The sequence below is a fragment of the Urocampus carinirostris genome, chromosome 13, assembly GCF_059441175.1.
Source record: "Urocampus carinirostris isolate Australia breed hairy pipefish chromosome 13, RoL_Ucar_1.0, whole genome shotgun sequence".
NCBI classification, from domain to species: Eukaryota; Metazoa; Chordata; class Actinopteri; order Syngnathiformes; family Syngnathidae; genus Urocampus; species Urocampus carinirostris.
In genome coordinates, this window is record NC_142361.1 from 30,072,587 (window position 1) to 30,093,556 (window position 20,970).

The 20,970-nt window shown below is 40.4% G+C and overlaps 1 protein-coding gene across 1 annotated transcript in view; it reads right to left on the reverse strand.

Annotated features, from left to right (window-relative positions):
• LOC148354280 (zinc finger matrin-type protein 4) overlaps window positions 1–20,970 on the reverse strand; it is a 149,783-nt gene that overhangs the window by 83,860 nt on the left and 44,953 nt on the right. Inside the window, exon 3 of the mRNA XM_088351338.1 lies at window positions 10,586–10,678. Coding sequence (XP_088207464.1) covers window positions 10,586–10,678 — 93 coding nt within the window. The remainder of the gene's footprint in view (window positions 1–10,585; window positions 10,679–20,970) is intronic.

The window sequence follows — 20,970 nt, forward strand, 5'->3', positions numbered from 1 at the left end:
TGACACAACTGCCTGATCATAAACCAACATGCGGGCAAGGAACATCTAAAAACCTCAGCGTGAGGAAAAAGAGAAACCTTGAGAAGGGACCTTACAAGTGGTATCCCCCTTTCAGGATGACCAGAGTGAATTACATTTAACATTACAGTACACAAACATAGTAAACACTAGGTAACATGTTGAAAATTTATCCGAAAAGTGCATGACAGCAGCGACACCCCCAGCCTGTAAACTAGTCCAGAAAGTCTATGAAGGCCACGACGCAGCTTCCCATCTCTGCCAGCTGGTCCATGCAGGCGTTCACATGCTTCAGGTCAAACTTAAACTTAAACTTATCAGATAGGTACCTGGGTCCCTCTTTCTATGGGTTTATCTCTTGTGGGAGGGCTCAAAGAGTTCAGGTTTGTAGAGAACCAGGTAGTAGCCATAGGATAGGTCCTTGGCACACTGATACATTGCTTTAGAAACTGGCTTTTGGGACATGGACTGTCATCACTCTGGCGGGGAAGGAACCCAAGCTGGTGTGTGAGATTCAGAGGTTCCGACTTTATATAGTCGGACTCACCTCCACACACAGCTTGGGCTCTAGCACCAGTCCTTTCGAGAGGGGTTGGACTTTCTTCCACTCTGGAGTTGCCTGTGGCAAGCGGTGCAGTGCCTGTTTGGGCATATTAGTTGCCCCATGGCTCAGCAACTGTATGTTGGTGTTCAACCCGGTAGGCGAGAGGGTAGCCTCCTCTTTGGGTGGGGAGACGGGTCCTCACAGTAGTTTAGAGTATCCAACGTTTGTGGAGTCATTTAGGGTGGGCTTGAGAGTGCCTCCTGGATAAGCAGATGAAAATGGATGGATGGATGGAAGGATGGATAGATTGAGGGAGGGATGGCTGGATGGATGAATGGATGACAGTACCAATTTTATAGGCATGCTTAAAATAGCAATTAATTTACTGTTCTTACTAAAATATCAATGTGTTAAAACCAGGTTGTAATTATTACAAGTAGCGAAAAATTGGTTCAGTCAACCACTAGAACACCTGCTATAAGAGCCATGAGTGATTTACATATGTCATTTATAGGCTAATTTTTAAATAATGTTGTAAAAAGTTATTGTGTATTTAAACGGACAGTGGGTATTATTTAGCACCTTCTAGTGGAAAAAACCTCATTAATAAAAGGTAACGATATTGTTTTAAATTTTAAATACTCGTAGTTTCATAAATTTGCATTTATCTTAAATAACACGAGCCTCATCGAGGGTGCTGACATTTTTGTTTGTTATCTTGTTGCTAAGGGTACCCAAAAATCTAGCGAATGGCTGGGGAAAAATTGAAAAATCGGTGCAGTTTGGTTCCTTGAGTCCCAGTAGTTTTTATTCATGTTTGTGCTTTTTATCAATTATTTTCTTGATCATAACACAAACCAGCAACATCCAGTCATCAAATAAAAAAACTCACTGTACTTCAAAGACACTGCTCATGTCAATGATTTCTCATGATAGTTAGAAATAAAATATCCTTGAAAATCTCAAAACCTTGTCAATGGTGAAGAATTTTTCAGAACCACTTTGGTAATAATAATAATACTTTGGTTTGCCACTCAAATTTGGCATCTGTGCTATATTCTATTGCTTTTTAGAGTTTTTTATTCAGGTCACGTAGAGTGTCTCATTTTTCTGGTTTATAGTCTGTTCCGCATTTGTGGAATTCCTTTGGCTGCTGGCATTTTGTCCACTCAACAGCAATTTTGGAACGCATCGGGTGGGGTGGGCCAGAGTGTTTAATTTTTCGGTTTATTCTTTTGGTCTTTAGATTTGGAGTATTTGTAGCAGGATCTGGCACACCATTTTAGTACTGTTTTTAATATTCCCAATTAAAATTACTTCATGATGGTGTTTCTGTGGTGGATTTTTGACTGAATTTGATAAGATTCTTTAAAAAAAGGTGAAGAACCAGTGATCTGGCTAAACAAATTGCATTTGATCTATCATCCAAATAGAAAACCACAATCACGTTCATTGTCTCAGAGAAAATCATATTATACAAAACATTTGAGAGGTTAAGCTCCAAAGGATCAGAGATCATTTGAATGTGGTCCGGCCGGCGATATTATTTCATCTTGTGAAACAGTCAAAAAAGTCCTGTTACTACCTATGTGATACGCTTATAACAAGAGGAGAAGACGTAAGATAACCTGCAAGGAGAACAGGGGATGACAGTACAATAAACTCTCATAATGCCAAATTGCACATCTGGTTAAAAAGGCCTCCCCTGAGCCTTTTCATTTATTAAATATCATAAGCAGATTATGCCTTAGGGGTGTAGCTATCAAAGAACAGGAACACATTGGCCGATAGTGACAATAATGTAAAAAGTGCTAATAGTCAAAATAACAAACAACTGCAGTATTAATTTTACCTCTGAAAAGTGATGGGTCCCGGGACTTGCATGCTCAAAAATCTATGGGTCCCAACAGAGATCTATGGGTCCCTAAAATTTTGTGTTATCGAGGTTGAAATTGTAAATCGGCGACAAATACCGGTATATGAATAAATCTTTAAATCTATACATTCATTCAGTTTTAATAATCACACGTAATTGGTAATACAAAGCAGTTATCACTTCAGATTTTTCAGTTTACAAAAATGCTGTACATTATACAAAATAATATTGCTGAAATATTAGTCTATATATTCATGCAGTTTTAATCACTTCACATTTTTCAGTTCATATATTCTTCGTGGTTTGCTGTCCCAGCACAATTGTAATGCCTTCTCAAGGTCTAATTGCAGCAACGGAATTTCCATAGCTAATTTGTGGTTTTCATTGTCGTTGTGCCGATCCAATGTGCTTTTCTGAAAGTTCGTATTGCGAAATGATTTATGCAATCCAGTTTTTTGTCACGCTGGGTGCATGCATCACAGAACATGTAGCCTCCATTATCATCCTCCTCATAGTGTAACCAGGAATTAATAATAATATTTGAGTCCATTTTGGCAGAAAATTCCTTTTTTTCTTGCCTTTGCGATCTTCTGAAGAATTTCTCCGCAGTTTTTTCGTGCCGGAATTATTGCCGTTGTTTCCACTTTCTGTATTATGTTTCGACTTATTACCGACACTGAAGAAATTATCAATTTTGTGTTGATTTGCACCTAATACCAACTGTTTTTACTGAGGCATACTTCTCTTTCACTCGACAACCACCAAAACAATGACGTCATCTCGTTTGCCGAGATCGGCGCGAGACCAAAACAACAATGCCGGATTTGCCTGACGAAAAGTTTGAATCTTTGTTTAAAAAAAAAATTCATCGGGAAATAATGACATTTTGGTATCAAAAAAGTTGCGTCCCGGGGACGCACGTTGATTTGACACAATGCGTCCCCAGCAAAAATGATGCGTCTAGAACAGGGACGCGGGCAAACAAGAACACTGCAACAGTGATGTATAATGGTCAAAAACGGCATCTAATGCAATCTCCTTTAAAGGGTCGAGTATTAAAAATAATCACCTTGTCACCTATTTATTACAGTTTTTCTTCGAAGTAAAACTTTTTTTACAACACTTTTGATATAGTTTCAACGTTTATGTACTTTAATTGAAGTGTGACTCAGAGGCATGACACAACACTATAATACCTGTAATAACTAAAATATTTTTGCACAAAACAAGCTACCCTTGAAGAGATGAAAAAAACAGACTTTGCAGTGGTGGGCAAATACATGTTTTTGCCAATGTTTGGCAAAATTATCATAAGGTTTGAGAGTTGTCTCCAAAACTCAACTACAATTTTGCTTTGTCATGTTTGCAATAAAGCCCTGCAATTGGCTGGCAACCAGTTCAGGGTGCCCCCTGCCCGATGATTGCTGGGATGGGCTCCAGCACCCCCGCGATCCTACTGAGGATAAGCGGTGCAGCTAACGAGATGAGATGAGATGTTTGCAATCAAAACAATAATAGTGCTTAGCACATCCGCTTTGACATTAGAAATTCTGTTTTGAAATCTCTATTGTGAACACTAACTGCTGTTCTATCTGCCAGCCCAGCCAGGTTTTTCCCCAGTCAAAGTCAGGCATGGCTAAACCCCAATTCATCCATGACCTTAAGAAGGACAAGCTAATGAATTGTGTTTCTTAATAATGTGCTTGGCTTGTTCGAAATAAGTAAACATATAGATCCTAGGCTATTAAACAAATTGAACAGCCTTGGATTATTCATTGAGTGTTGTGTAGGATGTCTGTCTTATTTACAGCGTCACTCATCAGATAAATGTGTGAAGGGAGTGCCAAAGAAGAAACAAACCTTCAAGCTAATAAAGTCATCCCTTGATGAATGTTTGTAAGCGGAATGTAAGAAAAATAAATGCGAAGAAATGTTACGAACCAAGATCTGACCGGCGTAATGCTTGAAAAAGTGTGAATAAGCGTTTGTGTATCTGGGGCCCAAATGAAGTGGAAGCCAGAAGGGGGCTGAGTCACATCTTCCTCACTTTCGAAGGCAGATGGAGACGCAGGTGTAATGCTATTTATTTATTTTCTTTTTTTCGGAGGGGGGGTTGTGCACGCCAACTTCATGCAAGCGCGTCATGTGGCGCACATGCATGTTGTATTTTCCAGGCAGCTTTTGCAAAATTTGTCACTGAAAGGGGATCGGAGCTCGCTTATGTATGCCACGATTTACGCTTCATTTGATCTTGAGGGAATGATGTTATGCCATACTAAAGTTTGCTTTATTTCCCATGCGAATTGTAATAAACTGTGTGATATAATTCAAGGCTAATGATATATTTGTGGTTTTTGATCGTGCAACTGTGTAAATACCAAATAATTGATATAGTTATCAAATATATACTCCTTCATAAATTTTTATACATTAATTTATATATTCTATTTTCAGCGGCATGCATATGATTACTGTGGGACTGTTGACTACTTCCCAGTATCTTGAAGTCAGGGGAGGCAGATAAGGGAGTGCCTCGCCTGTCATCATAGAAATATATTTCAGTAAACTCTCATTTATTGTTATGTTGTTTTTTTTTTGTCAATATTACTGATATGCTTCACCTGTGCCCCCTCCTTTGGCACCAACTGCCTCGGACTCTGATTGGCTCCCTGTCCCTATCTATTCCCACTCCCATCCGTCCCCTGTTGTCATTCCGTCTGCGAAACTCAGTTTACACTCGGCAAGCCTTTTTTTCGACCCTGTCTCCAACCTGTTTTTTGCTCCTGTCCGTGCCCCGGCTTTCAACCTTTTTTGTCCCCGACCACGTCTCCTCTCCTTTCCTGGGTTACGACTCGCTTACAACCTCGACCACGTTTTTGCTCTCCTGTCCCGGCTACTGACCCATTTTTCAGTTTCCGACACCGCCGTCCCTCGCCACGGAAGTTCCAGTTCCGCGTTCAGAGCGACCTGTTCCCTGCGCCCAGCGATCACCGGATCGTGGGGGCAACCTTTGCCATTCTTCCAATAAAACTGAGAGAAACGTACACATGTGGGTCCTGTCTCCGTTCTGGTCCTAACATGTTTAATCATTATACAATTGAATACACGGTTAGACATTAAAACCAAAGAACAAACACTTTTTACAAGCCCAAGCTTTTATTTAACAAAAAAAAGATACTTGTTTTTAATCGATACCTACTGACTTGGGAACTGTTTTGTCATTCAGAAATGCAGAAAACAATGCATGGTGAACATTTGTGAAGATGCTAGACCCTAAAAGGTGCACCATGTTAAAACAAAGCAATTTATATTGTTTGTATGTTCTTTTTCCAAAATTCTGAATTTTCACATTATATGATGAATATTAGCAATACAATTAGTATGTAACGTACTGTGCTGAGCATGTGAAGATGTGGAGTGAGGCACACAATTCTATTTATTCAAAAGGAGCAGATTGTGCTTTATTTATTTGTTAAGGTAGGTCAATGCAACTGTTTTTTTTCTTTGTTACAGTTTATAGGCTGCTTTCTCTGTTAATCAAATCATGAATAAGAGGTAGGTTCAATTATTTCTAGATCTGACTGTGCCTCACCAGACATGAACCTTACCGCATGTCTCTCTCTCATACTTTTTAGTATGAGAGAGAGACATGCCTTGGCAAGATGTTCGGTTTAAAATCCACTTTTGAGGTTTCGTCACATTTTTCGGTTTAACCAATGTGTTTGTCTAGTTATGAGAATATTGTGTCCTGTAAAACATCGGCAAGGCTGGACCTTCCGTCTGTTGAGCATTTAAGTGTGGAGACTTTGTCCAAAAATGCCAGGGTAGGTGGAAAGCAGCGTGCGGAGTGTAAGTATAAATTGCTGCTCCTTGCATCTGTTGTCTTTGTTGTTTTGGATTGAACAAGGCCCAAGTAAAAGGGCCTGGCTGTCTGTCTTTCTCTGTCTGTTATTCTCTTTTTTGACACACTAGATCAGTGGTATCCAATACGGTTCCCCGGTCACCAGGGTGCTCCTTAAGGACAGCTGTGGTGTCCGCGGAGCTGTTCTGAAAATAGCTTACCAGCACTGGGGCATTGTATTTATCTAGTAATTGTATTTTGTTATTGGTTCTCTGAGTCTATTTAACCCTTTTGGTTAATAATGAACCTGGTAAAAACATAAAAAAGACATTGTTATGGCATGTACGTTAATTTTCAAAGTCAAACAAACAAAGCTATTTAGCAAGCTATCTAGTTAGCATTTTTCATTTTTTTTCATGCTATCTAGCTAACATTTACCTTTTTTGCGAGTGATAATGCTACATGTCTGCGCCCTTTTTAGCTCGCTATATAACTTCCTTTAACATTCTATCTGGCTATTTAGTTGGCTTTTTCACATTTTAGCCACCTATCTAGCGCTCTTTTAGTTTTTTACCTGTTTACCTTCCTAGCTAACTAAAAAATTGCATATCAAACTTGGTGCCCCTTGCTAACACAAAGCAGTTCACACTTGAAAAAGATTAGAGACCCCTGCACTAGAGCATCCATTCCTGGACAGTAAACCTGACAGGGGAATGGAAATGGAAGGAAAGTGCTTATGCTGCATGCTGGGAAGCTGCAAAGTGGCACTTTTCCAACTTTGTAGCAGGGACTAATGTTGCTATAATTTTGTCTTTCTTTTTTTGTGTGTAAAAAAACAATACAACAATCACTTGTGTTTAAATTCAGAGTGGGATGAATCCCAGATTCCACCATCCTCAAATGTATCATTCGTAAAAAAACTCACAATGTGATTGGATAAAAATGTTGTCTGTCGTGTCCACAATAAAAGGCAGATATTTTCTGTTATTTAAAAGATAACAGATTAGTCTTAAATTATTAAAGGAGACAATTAGGACAGTTGATTTTTCAATTGTTTATATAGACAATGTTTGGCCTCCGGAGTGCCTGTCCAAACTTTTCAGGAGGAGGTCCAGATTTTGTAAGTATAAAATGTTTGAGGGCCAATTTTTCAGCTTGGAATTCTTAAAACGGTCTTTAATAAGTAAAAGCCTGCCTTTAAAGCATTTTGTTTAACTTGCAGGGTTTCGCTGTTGTGCCGTAAAACAGCTTCCAGTTGCTTCACCTTTTCACTGCTTCCGTGTCCAGTCAGCATGCTTCGTCTGGCAGTGTCTCTTAATATTATATTCTTTGTAACCAGCCACAGTCAATTGGCTATTGCCAAAATCTGGTAAACTTGTGATTTAGTTTTTTTATACAAATGTATTTTATATTGCGGTCAACATTACTGGAGGGCCACATTATTAATCTTCAGTCAGAGGCCGCAGGCCAGTAAAAATTTGATCATTGACCTGTTGTATTCACTCGATGTCTCAATGTGTCAATCTAGTATTTTTATAGTGTCTACATTGTCCTAAGTGGTGTTCTAAATTTACTGTCAGAAGGGTCTAGCCTTGAATCAGTCCGAATTTTCCACTAACTTATGCTTAATTTTCGTCATAGAAAGCTGTGTTCTGTCTCTTTGGTAAATTAAAGGTCAGCCATTTTAAAAGCACAAACCATTACAGACATGATCACAAGACCAAAATATTCTGTTTTGTTTATTTATTTATTTTTTTATTGGAATAAAAATCTGAACAGAACTGCTTTACTCCTCTGTTTGTTTTACCTTTCGCTTCTCACAACCCGGAATTTAAATCATTAATGTGGTTCCTCCTTCAGGAAGCTACATTATCCTACTTTATCTTTCATGGAGGTAATTTTTTGAAATTTGTATACAAAATAAAACACAATTTAAAATCACTTAACTAGCAATAATAGTTTATCTGTTTTATGCACGTGTTCATTCTAAAGTATTGTTGTTTGACCTTTGATTTCCATAGGTTTACACGTACTTGTGGACAGCTTTCTTTCATTTGCTTTGGAATTCAAAAAATAAAATAAATGCACAAAGAGTCTTAAGTAATCCTCCGCCTTTCCACATTCAAATCACTCCAAATAAAAAAGTAAGTCTCATCTCTTCCTTTGAAGTTGATGGCCCGGGGCTTTCAACCAATTTATTTCATTTAAAATTGTGCACATTTTTTCAATCACAGACAGCGTTATGCAAATATTGTTGTGTGTTTTGGCAGGAGGTCTCTGTTTTTCTTTGCTGACTGAGCTAACAGGCCCGTAACAAGCAGTCAAGGTCTCCTCCATGGCGACGACCGAATTTGCCACACTGTTTGAGTTTGCTTTTTTTCTTTTTTTTCCCACCAGTTATGTCCACATTATTTGTGCAGAGGGTGACTGTTGTGAAGATACAGACGGTCCCCTACTTACGACCATTAGACTAACGAAAAACGGTAGATAAGAAAAAACATTTCGGTATGTCGAAAAATATCTGGACATTGCTATAAGTCAGATTTTGTATTGTGTGCACCTTTTTCCGAGTGCAAGACAGTAATGTAGTACGTCTTTCCGCCACTACCGGCGTGTGGTGCTGTGAGAGGTCACCCCGCATTCACCCCCAAGAAGAAATCCGCTACCTCTTTCTAGTTTGTGTATAAACATACTACGTATACTGTACTGTATTTCTAGTCCACTAAGAACTTTGAAGTTTGTATTGTTTAATATCTTGTGCATCCATTCGATATGTTTGATGTAAAGTGTAAAGAAAGTGCGAGCCGTTTCATTTGAAATGAAAGTGGAATATGGAAGCTTAATGCGGTTGAAAAAATGGTTGCATTGCTTTTTTTTCAGCCACTTTTTACCACGGAGGAGGAAGTCGCGTAACTCTTGAAGCTTAAAGCTAAACTTAACTTACTTATCTTCATACACAATATTATTTTATGAAATGTTTATTTTTTAGCACAAAGCAATACAGGTTACTTATACAAGCCTTGAACTTACGTATAAAAACCTTAAACATACAAAATATAGCACTGAAGCAACTTACGAATTCAATTTACGAACGATCGTCTCGCTCGTAAGTAGGACAGCGTCTGTATTCCGATTTTGATGGATGAATGGGGAAAATGCTCAATTGTTCTACTGTCATACACCACCATCCATCCGTTATCTGCACCGCTTATCCTCAGTAGGGTCCCGGGGGTAATGGAGCCCATCCCAGCTATCTTCGAGGAGTGAGCAGAGGACACCCTGAACTGGTTGCCAGCAAGTCGCAGGGCACACAAAGACAGACAACTCACTCGCTCATTTACACCTAGGGACAGTCTGGGCCGTCCAATAAACCTGACATAGTTTTGCCGGAGATCAAATAGATCAAAGCCAGGAGAGAAAGCTTACCACGTGTTGTGAGTCATAATTGTATTCATATTTAGTTTATTTTGTCTTTTATTAGCATATTTGGTATTGGAGTAATCCAAAAGTAATTGAAAGTAATGCAGTTAAAGTAACCCTACCCAACCCTGATTGCTTTACAATGTGCTTCACACTTGCCCGTTCATACACACACTCACACACCAATAGGGAATCAGCTATGCAAGGCCGACCTGCTTATTGGGGCATTAAGGATTTAGTGTCTTGCCCCAGGACACTTCGACATTTGTAGGTATTCATTCATTCATTTATACATTTATCTCCACGTAATATGCTATGGAACTCGGCTTAATACCATAACACCATCCTGTCTTTCCAACCGTTGCTTGCGGTGGTCCGATACAGTGTCTCTTGGCAGACCGCTGAAGCTCACCAGAAACGGCACGGCGGACTCTCTGAGGAGAATTACAGCCCACAAAAACCGCACGAGTGATTCAACAACATATAAATCCCCGCGGGTGCTCCTGCCACGGCCGAGCCAAAGAATGGATGGTCCGGCGGGTAACACCGGGGGAAATCTGCTTCTCTCTATCCTGTAGCATCAAGTACAACCAAGGACATCATGACCCATTTTCACCTGCAAGTGGCTGGTTTATTGCCACTGGTCATCTATAAAGATGGAGTTGAAGATCCTATTATGCTTCTACTGTTACGACTTTCTCAATGTATTATAATTCTGAACATTCTCTTTGTTTGCTTATCATCATTATATATTAAATATGGTATTTTCCGCACTATTAGGCTCACCAGATTATAAGGTTTTGTCATCTCTGTATTCCCCATTCTCTATTATTTTTGTCTGGCATGAGTGAAAGAAATGTTTGATTCATTAAAAGAGAAGACTTACCGGATTGTCCGGCCTGAGTCGCTTCGAAGGTGGCCCGCCATCTTCTGGGTGAAGCATATAAAACAGACGCACCTTGTTGGCATGTTTCTTGCTCTACACACACAAAAAGGGAGAAAAATCTATTATTGGGTCTCTTTATAGGTTACAGGTAATTATTTTGGTCAAGTGAGTAAAGTAGAACCCTGGTTTCACGTAAGTCAAGTCAAGTCACATTTATTTACATAGCCTTTAATCACAAAAATGTCTTAAAGGACTGCACAGGATTACAATGACACAATTATCTGATCTTAAACCAACATGCGGGCAAGGAACAACTCAAAACCTCACCGTATGGAAAAAGAGAAACCTTGAGAAAGGACCTCACAAGTGGTAATCCCCCATTCCAGGATGACCAGGGTGAAACACTGGAACACAATGTTTTTTCAGCCCTTTTTATGACATTTTCCCAATGCTACAATATCATCAACGACAGGCTTTGCAAGCTAAAAACACGTACAAAGGTGTGCATATGTTTGATTCAGATGCTTCATACTTCTATTAGAAGACTGCTACTGGTGGTTAACATCCAAGATGATGGTCTTTTTTGGGGTTTGTGTCATGCCTCCATGAAAAAAAACAACATGCTATTGGCTAAATTTCTTCCCACATTGTTTCATTTTTTTTTTTCCTGTTGACTTCAAAATTGCTATACTTAAGACTTGTCCCAAGATAGTGATGGTAAAGGGATAAGCAAGAAGATGATAACGATAGAAAGGAAGCTTAATATAGCCGTAACCAAATGACAATGAAGACAATTACTGTATATACTCACATATAAGACAACTTTAGAACTAGGGAACTCATCACTGAAATCAGGGGAGTCGGCTTGGAATTGCACAAAACTGTCAAAACCCGAAAAGACGGAGGACCCAGACGTGTAACATTTTCACACAAGCTTTATTTCACAGGAATGGGGCAGTCATGCGCGTAAACACAAACGCCAGTGATTCGGCAATCGCTGGGTTGAAGAAGTGAGACAGAGAAGTCAGGCACGGAAAAACAGGAAGCCAGAGGCAGACAAGGACAGACGGGATAGATACCGGATACAGGATACATGAGCAGATACCGGACAGGACGGAACAGACAAGATCGATACCTGATACCGGATACTGGAGCAAGCTACCGGAAAGGACGGGAAAGACGGGATCGATACCGAGTACTGGAGCAAGATACCGGACAGGGCAGGACAGACGGAATCGATACTGGATACTGGATACACAACAAGATACCGGACAAGATAAGGGCCAGACAAGATCGATACTGGATACTGGAGACTGGAGCAAGATACCGGACAAGGCAGGACAGACGGAATCGATACCGTATACTGGATACACGCGCAAGATACCGGACAGGACGGGACAGACGGGATCGATACCAGACACTGGAGCAAGATAACGGACAAGAAGAGACAGGCAGGATCGATACTGGAGACTGGAGCAAGATACCGGACAGGATGAGACAGACGGGGTTGATACCGGATACAGGAGACTGGAGCAAGATACCGGATAGGACGAGACAGGTGGGATCAATACCGGGTACTGGATACACGAGCAGGATACCGAACAAAGTCAAAATAGTCTTGCAAGTGCAGAGGTGCGTTGACGGACTGACAAGGAGTGAATGAGAGCACTGAGTTTAAATAGGAGGGTAGCCAATCAGGCAACAAGCAGCAGCCTGCACCAAACGGGCGGGCAATGTGAGGGCAATGGGCAACCGTGTCACAAAACAAAATGAATGAGCCTAAGACAGGCATAGTCACCAAATGGCCCACTGGCATGTGGTGTCTTCCTGCTTCACCTTGCCCAATCTTCTATTCCTGTTTAGTCAATTGGCGTTGTCCCGATTGCATTTGATAGAGACAGCATCTCATTTTATTCTGGTTTAGTAAGTTTGATTGCCTTTCATTGCCCATTATAATAGAAATCAGAAACATTTTAAAAATGTCGTATCCCAGGTGTCTACTGTATGTCAAGCAGAATTGTAGGTTATCTCTCATTTTGTCCCGTTGATACAAAACATGAACCCGTCTTATCTTAAACCCTTAATATAATAAGCTTGAACTATTCCAAGCAGAAAGGCAGCACCTGAGGCTGGATTGAAAATGACAGTGAGATGTCCTTGAAGCTGCTCGCTGTCACTTTAATGCAGGCACAACGAAAGTCAACGGAAAAGCGCTGCGGGCGAAGAAAATCAAATGATAGCATGTGTTTGTGTGCGAGGGTGACACGGCGAGCCCACGCTATTTGTGAAATTCTATTATGGCGTGTTGTGACCTCTCATAACCTCAACCAGATGCTGTTATATACAGTGGAGATAAATAAGGAGTGATGGATTAGATATACATTAGATTGTGAAGTATATAGCGTTTTGCTGATGTCCCTGCAGACTGAGTTAGAAATACATAATTAGTAGGACAAAATAGAAGATACTAAGGTATACATTTGATCAGGGTTGGGTAGGGTTACTTTAACTTGATTACTTTCAATTACTTTTGGATTACTCTAATACCAAATATGCTAATAAAAGACAAAAGAAACTAAATATGAATACAATTACTAAATTTTGTGCTGGCTCGGGGAGTAACGGAATACAATGAACGGCAAAAATTAGGTTGGCAAGCTGTTTGGATTTCTTTCATTTTGTTTCTGTCGCCTTTTCTGTTAGTTTTGCCGGAGATCAAAGAGATCAAAACCAGGAGAGAAAGCTTACCACTTGTTGTGAGTCATAATTGTATTCATATTTAGTTTCTCATCTCATCTCATCAGCTGTACCGCTTATCCTCATTAGGGTCGCGGGGGGGCTGGAGCCCATCCCAGCCATCTCCGGGCAGTGGGCAGGGGACACCCTGAACTGGTTGCCAGCCAATCGCAGGGCACACAGGGACAGACAACTCATTCGCTCATTCACACCTAGGGACAATTTGGACCGGCCAATTCACCTGAAATGCATGTTTTTGGAACGTGGGAGGAAACCGGAGTGCCTGGAGGAAACCCACGCAAGCACGGGGAGAACATACAAACTCCGCACAGGAAGTCTGGAGCTGGATTTGAACCCACGACAGGTTCCCATGACATGAACTGTGCCGCACAAGCGCTAACCACTGCTCCACCGTGCTGCCCATATTTAGTTTCTTTTGTCTTTTATTAGCATATTTGGTATTGGAGTAATCCAAAAGTAATTGAAAGTAATCAAGTTAAAGTAACCCTACCCAACCCTGAATTTGATTTAGCAACTTATGTAACAACACGGTTAAATTATTGAAAAGGTTGGGCTACCTTGTGGTATAAAACAGGAAAACGCTCATTTTCAGTGCGGACGAAAAAGATGCTAATATTTGGCGAAAAAAAATATGCTACTTCATTGGTAAATAACCTTTTGGATCATTGCAGACGGAGAGGCTAACTTTAAGCAACATAAAATATGCTAGTTTGTGGAGTAAAAGAAGACAATACGTGTTTGTTTTTTTGCCAAAGAAAATTATGCTACTTTCAGGGGAAAAAAGTTCTAGATTCTGTCTTGGAAGATTCTAATTTTCAGCAAAAAAATAATATGTGTCAAGAACCGGAACAGGATCAAGACCCAAATGCGTGACGTTTCTCACACAAGCCTTTTATTTTAGGGGAAATCGGGAGTCATGCACGTTAGGCAGCAGTCTGGCATGGAATGATAGGAAACCAGAGGCCGACGAGACCGATACCGATTGCCCGAGCAGATATAGGACGGATGGGGTCAAAACCGGACAAGACGTGACAGACAGGATTGATATAAAAACAGGATATCGAAATCAAACAGGACAAACTAGACAGGAATGAAACAGGAAACCGATATTAAACAGGACAAAAAGAACGGGAACAATACCGGACAGGAAATCCCAACAGGAAACAGGACTGAGTCAAAACCTTGAGGGGCAGAGGTTGACGGACTGACAAAGGAAGAGTGAGAGCACTGAGCTTAAAAAGACGGAAAGTCAATCTGTCAACCAGCCGCAGCTGGCGCCACACGGGCGGGGCCAACTGGCCGGCATGGCAACTGTGGCAAATATGGTAGTTTTGCCTAGGACAAAGATGGGACTAGTATTTGGCAAAGAAAATACCTGTATGCTAACTTTTGAAGAAATAGAAGGATATGCCAATTTTAGCAAAGGAATCGATGCTTGTTTACGGCATACAAGAAGACGGCACTAATTTTCGGAAAGGAAAAAATACCTGTATGCCAGTTTCCAGGGAAGGAGATTCTAATTTTCAACATGCTAATCTTCAAAAAGGAAGATTCTAGTGTCCAGCAAAGATAAAAACGCTCTTTTTTGGCAAAGAAGAAATTAAACAGTTTCTGACATAAAATAATATGACACTATTGTTTTCTAGTAGAGGTAAGCAGGCAAGTAAGAAAGCTAGTTTGTAGTGGAAAAGAATACGAATTTTTAGCGCTAAAAATAAACCACTAATTTTTTGTGACTCAATATTTAACTTTCGGCTTAGAAAAACAATTTTTCAAAGCACATAGCCTATGGATTTTTTTCAAGTGTGAATTTCTGTGGATTATACATTGGAGGAACAGCAAATATTTGAAACATAAGTGAAGTAAAATGTAATCTGGAAAAAAATCTTCTTTAACATTATGTATACAGTATTCTTTAGATATACATTTATATTAAAAACATGGAAATGGTATCAGTACTTAAAATGTGGTGGTAAAAACTATGTTAGGAATAAAACGGTATGAACTATGGATGGCATGATATTATTTTTTCCTTGATATTATAGCTGTCACTGTTGCCATGGCGCCCAATTGGCCCCACCCGTGTGGCGCCAGCTGCGGCTCGTTGACAGATTGGCTTTAGATGCAGAGGATAATTTTTGGAATAGGTTGCTGACTGATAAACTTGTCATGATTACTCATTGCACTCACCTTGCTTGTTTGGCTCCAGCTGCTGCTCGTTACCTGATTGGTTCCCACCTCCTATTTAAGCTCAGTGCTCTCACTCACCCTTTGTCAGTCTTTCAACAAACCTAGGCACCCCCAAGACGTGGGTATAGACTCTGTCCGGTTTCTGCCTGTGTTCCCTGTCTGGTATTGTTCCCATCTATTTTGTCCTGTTTATATAGATCACCAGTTTCGTTCCCGTCTAGTTTGTCCTGTTTAATTTCAATATCTAGTTTTGATATCAATCCCGTCTGTCCCGTCCTTACGGGTATCGACCCCATCCGTCCGATATCTGCTTGTGCAATCGGTATCAATCTCGTCGGCCTCTGGCTTCCTGTCCTTCCATGCCAGATGGCTGCCTTACAACGTCCGCCCAAGGATCGCCGAATCACCGGCGTTTGGGTTAACGTGCATGACTGCCCCATTTCCTGTAAAATAAAAGCTTGTGTGAGAAATGTCACGCGTTTGGGTTCTCCTTCTGTTCCGGTTCCTGACAATAGCGCGTTGATACCAATCTGATTCTCTGTGTTAACCTAATAGTTAAAAGAAAATTTAAAATTTAAGATTGCATATGTGCCATAGGTCTTAGCGAGGGTGCCTTTTGGTATTTCATGATAACTGTAAGCTTCGTTACCATGGTTATTATGGGTTTTTTTGGCTTCTATGTTTGGCATCACTGCTATTCTTAAGACCTATAAGTAAAAAGAAAATACACGACTGCTTCGCACAAAAATGCAAAGAAGCACACGACTTCCAGCACGCAACAAACAAGAGAAAAATACATCGTATAATAGTATGTCTGCATTTTCAAAAGTAGAGCTGCATCATATTTGAAACCAGCCAATAGCAGAGAGGCATCTTGAAGATCTATATGGCACATAACTGGCACAGTTCTATGGGTTTTTATACGTTTTAGGGCATCCCAAATAATTTTGTGTTGATGTTGTTTGGTAGGGAAAATGGTGTAATGAAGCGCCGACAAATAAGCTCACATCCAACATTATGATGTGAAAACTGTATAAACGAGGGACACCGTAAGCAGAAATCTACTGGATATTGTATTCAATTCTATTTTGGGTGGGGAAATGTATGGAATGAATACATGCATATACAGACAAACAAAAAACAACGAAATAGCTTGACTTTTCTCCCTCCATTTTAATACTGAAGATCTATCTCAGGATGCACAAACACAAGAAGAGGGAAAGCACTCAATTGCTGCATAATTGCTGTCTTACCTCCGTGAGGAGTGACTCATTTAAATCAATACAGTCTTACTTTAATGCTGCACATAATGACAAAAACACAGCAAGAATTCCAATTGAGACAGTGATTTAGTATTTTTAGATAAGTGTTAAAACAAGGCAGCACGGCATATAAAGAACACAAATGGGCCATTGACAAGGCGTTGTACTTCCAGCTCGGCTCCATCGATTAGATCTTCGATAAGATTGTAAACCCGCACCTTTCCTAACATGTCCCTTGTCTGACTACTTTTATTTTTTTGTGACTCGTGTGGTTGATGGCCTCTGAGGAAACTCGTGTTTGCACATAAACCCTCCAGCGGTCGGTTCCACCAAGCTGACCCTCGGTGCTCAGACCACAATCGTTAATGGACCGGTCTCGCTTCTTTCACTCTCGCTCAAAATCAAGTTAGACCAGCCGACGGTGCGAAGGACAAGGGACGGTTGGGTAAAAATAGCTTTACTTTCTGGATGGTTCGATTTGATTTAAGAAATGAAGAAAGCTCTATTACCAGTTTCTGTAGTAGGAGAGTCTAATGTAAAGACTGGACTGCTTACAGCTATCTATAAAACGTTTAATGCACCTTATATTTTCCCTATTGAAGATTTGCAGTACAGTATACTGTAGCGCTTATCCTCAGTAGGGCCGCGGGGTGCTAGAGCATATCTCAGCTATCTTCAGGCAGTGAACTACTTGCCACAGCCAGTTGCAGGGAACACAGAGACAGACAATGATTCACATGCTCACTCACACCTAAGGACAATTTTCGAGACACCAATTAACCTGCCATACTGTATATGTTTTTGGAATGTGGAAGGAAACCCTTGCAGGCACAGGGGGAACATGCAAACTCCACACAGGAAGTCTGGAAGCTGGTTTTGAATCCATGACCTCAGAATTGTGTTGTAGATGCGTTAAACATTCAGTCGCGGTGGCCGCCGCGCGGACAGTATTGTCACGACCAGAACAGAAAGAGGACCCAGATGCATAACGTTACTCACAAGTTTATTGAAATATAGAGAAAATTTTGCGCCAGCGATCCTGGTGCTCGCTGCACGCAGGAAGAAAGCCGCTCACGGGATCGGAGCGTGTTCCGAATGTGGAAGTAGATCTTCCGGACAGGGAGTTTGTAGCGTAGTTAGACGGAAAAACAGCGTTAGCCGGGACGGGAGATCAGAAAGTGTTCGGGGGTCAAAAAACAGGTCGTTAGCTGGAACAAGAGATTGAAACGTGGTCGGGGTCAAAAAACGGGTCGTTAGCCGGAACGGGAGATCAGAAAGTGGTCAGGGTAAAAAAAAAAAAACGGGTTGTTAGCCGGGACAAGAGACCAAAACGTGGTCGGGGTAAAAAAACGGGTTAAACCAGGAAACAAACGGGGAAATCAGGAACGAACGAGTGAAAAACGGGTGACAAAACGGGACCGACGGGAGTCAGAGTCAAAAATGCTTCCCTCGTGTTCTCTGACGGACTGACAACAGGCGAGTGAAAGGGCTGAGCTTAAGTAGGTCAGGAAACCAGGTAACCAGCAGCAGCTGGCGCCAAACGAGTAATCATGACAATTATATGTTAAACAAAAATGGAATTACAATATTGAGGTCAACATTAGGTGCTGTACAGAGATCCAGAACTACTCACGAAAAGTAAAAATTCATGGGGTAACGCATCACATAAATCAAAGCCTCCAAAGGATTAAACTTACCTCAAAATAATCTCATTACCGGCTAAGAGTATGGAACTCGAACAAAATAACAACTATAGATATTCAAATAATAACACAAAACACATAAAAGCAGTTGAATTATTGTTTTTATCGTAAATATACAAAAGAAAAAAAACTTGGAGGGCTTCTCCTTTCTGAGTAAGAAAGAGATTAAGAGAGAGCCTGGCTGGCTGCATGGTTGTCCTTGATTTAAGCCAAGTCTCCGTGATGATAAAAATAAAAGCGTCTTACCCGAAGTCCAGCACCCAGAGGCTATACACTAAATGAAAATAGAGAGGGCGAGGGCTGGTGACCATCAATACCACGGTCCTTGAAAAACCAAGAGTACATCATTCCAATGGCTCCGAAAGACTGAGTGAATTTCTCAGGAAGCAAAACTCTGAATGTAGCATTGTTACTCTTTAAAAAAACAAAGAAATCCTCCTTTTTTTCCTTACTTGTTCTAATTTTTCGTGTATTATTTTGATTATTCTATCCATTAACTCATTTTTTCTTCCTTTAATGTTTTTTTTCTTCTATATTTACTCTTTTTGTTATTATTTCATTTTATTTTTTCTCCTTTTGTTTCTTTTATCATTTGTGTCCTTTTTTAGCCTTATTCGTCCCCCAAAATGTTTTTTGTGTGCATGATCTTACATAATATTATTTTAATATATAGATAAAAAAAACAAAAAAACAATCTGAAGAGATTTTTGGGAAGCTAAAAGAGCTGCTTCCCATCATTACGAGAGTTTTTGAGTGTGAGCTACCTGGTAAAGGATAGGTAGATTCTGCAAACAAGGCATAACATGAATAAAGTATCTATCTATCTATCTATCTATCTATCTATCTATCTATCTATCTATCTATCTATCTATCTATCTATCTATCTATCTATCTATCTATCTATCTATCTATCTATCTATCTATCTATCTATCTATCTATCTATCTATCTATCTATCTATCTATCTATCTATCTATCTACCTACCTACCTACCTACCTATCTATCTATCTATCTATCTATCTATCTATCTATCTATCTATCTATCTATCTATCTATCTATCTATCTATCTATCTATCTATCTATCTATCTATCTATCTATCTATCTATCTATCTATCTATCTATCTATCTCTAACTAACACGCGGGCACACAGATGACAGGCTAAAAGTTCAAGATGAGTGAAATAATTGACAACAGTCCTTTTTTCAATGCGTTTCTTTTATGGGCTCTACGCCATCTAACACGTTTATGCCCTCAGTTGTACCTAAATCATATCATTCGCGCTGTTCTGTGTTCATTTTACTGCTACCAAAAAGGAAAATGGTGGTGGGCCAAACCAACTTAAAATTTAGGAGGTGGGAAATGCCCCAGATGGTAAAACTCACCTCATCTGTTGCGCTGAATGTGGCCAAATAGCTTATTGGAAAACGAATGCGCGAGGGAGGTTAGATAGTGCAAGTGACAGATACATGTTGAGATTAAATGAAATGATCTGCATTTATATAGCTCTTTTCAAGTCAAAACTTCCCAAAGCGCTTTACAATGTGCTTCACATTTCCCAATAGAAGCCGTGCAGCCATGTAAGACGCTAACCTGCTTATTGGGGATATTAGGGGTTCAGTGTCTTACCCAAGGACACTTAGACATGTAACACGGAGGAGCCGGGATTCGAACTGCGATCTGAGCCACTGCCGCCCCCAAATTCAAATTATTTTTCTCATCCAGCCAGCACAACCAATCTCCCATATTCCCCAATTAGTCATTTCGGCATTGTGTGGGAGAAAATAAGAAAAATAAAAATAAAAGCAAGAATGTCATAACGGGCAGCATTGCGGCACAATGGTAAGCGCGTGAGTGGCACAGTTCTGAGGTCATGATATTAAACCTTGCATAGTTGAATTTGCATATTCTCCCCGTGCATGTGTCGGTTTCCTCCGGGCACTCCGGTTTCCTCCCACATTCCAAAAACAGGCATGCCTGGTTAATTAGCCGGTCCAAATTGTCCCTAAATGTGAATGAGCAAGGGAGTTGTCTGTCTCTGTGTGCCCTGTGACTGGCTGGCAACCAGTTCAGGGTGTCCCCTGCCCACTGCCCGAGGATTACTGGGCTCCAGCACCCCCGCGACCCTACTGAGGATAAGCGGTACGGATAATTGGTGGATGGATGGATGTAATAACAGTATTAACAATAAACAACTAGGCAAGCAGCTATCTTTTTTCATGCCAAGAAATCGTTTCACTCTATATTGTATTGAATCCGGGAGCCTCCACTCTAGGAAGGTACAGGATTTAATTTTGACGGTCATACGTAAAGGTCACATCTTTCCAATACACATGATTTGAGTTACTCAATGTCCCCTGCGGTTACCTTAATTATGTTCAGCACAAATGTTGACTTCACCCAAGGAGAAACGGTTAATAACTTGGAATTCTAAGTCATCATAACCTCATAAATGTCCAGCGGTATATATTTT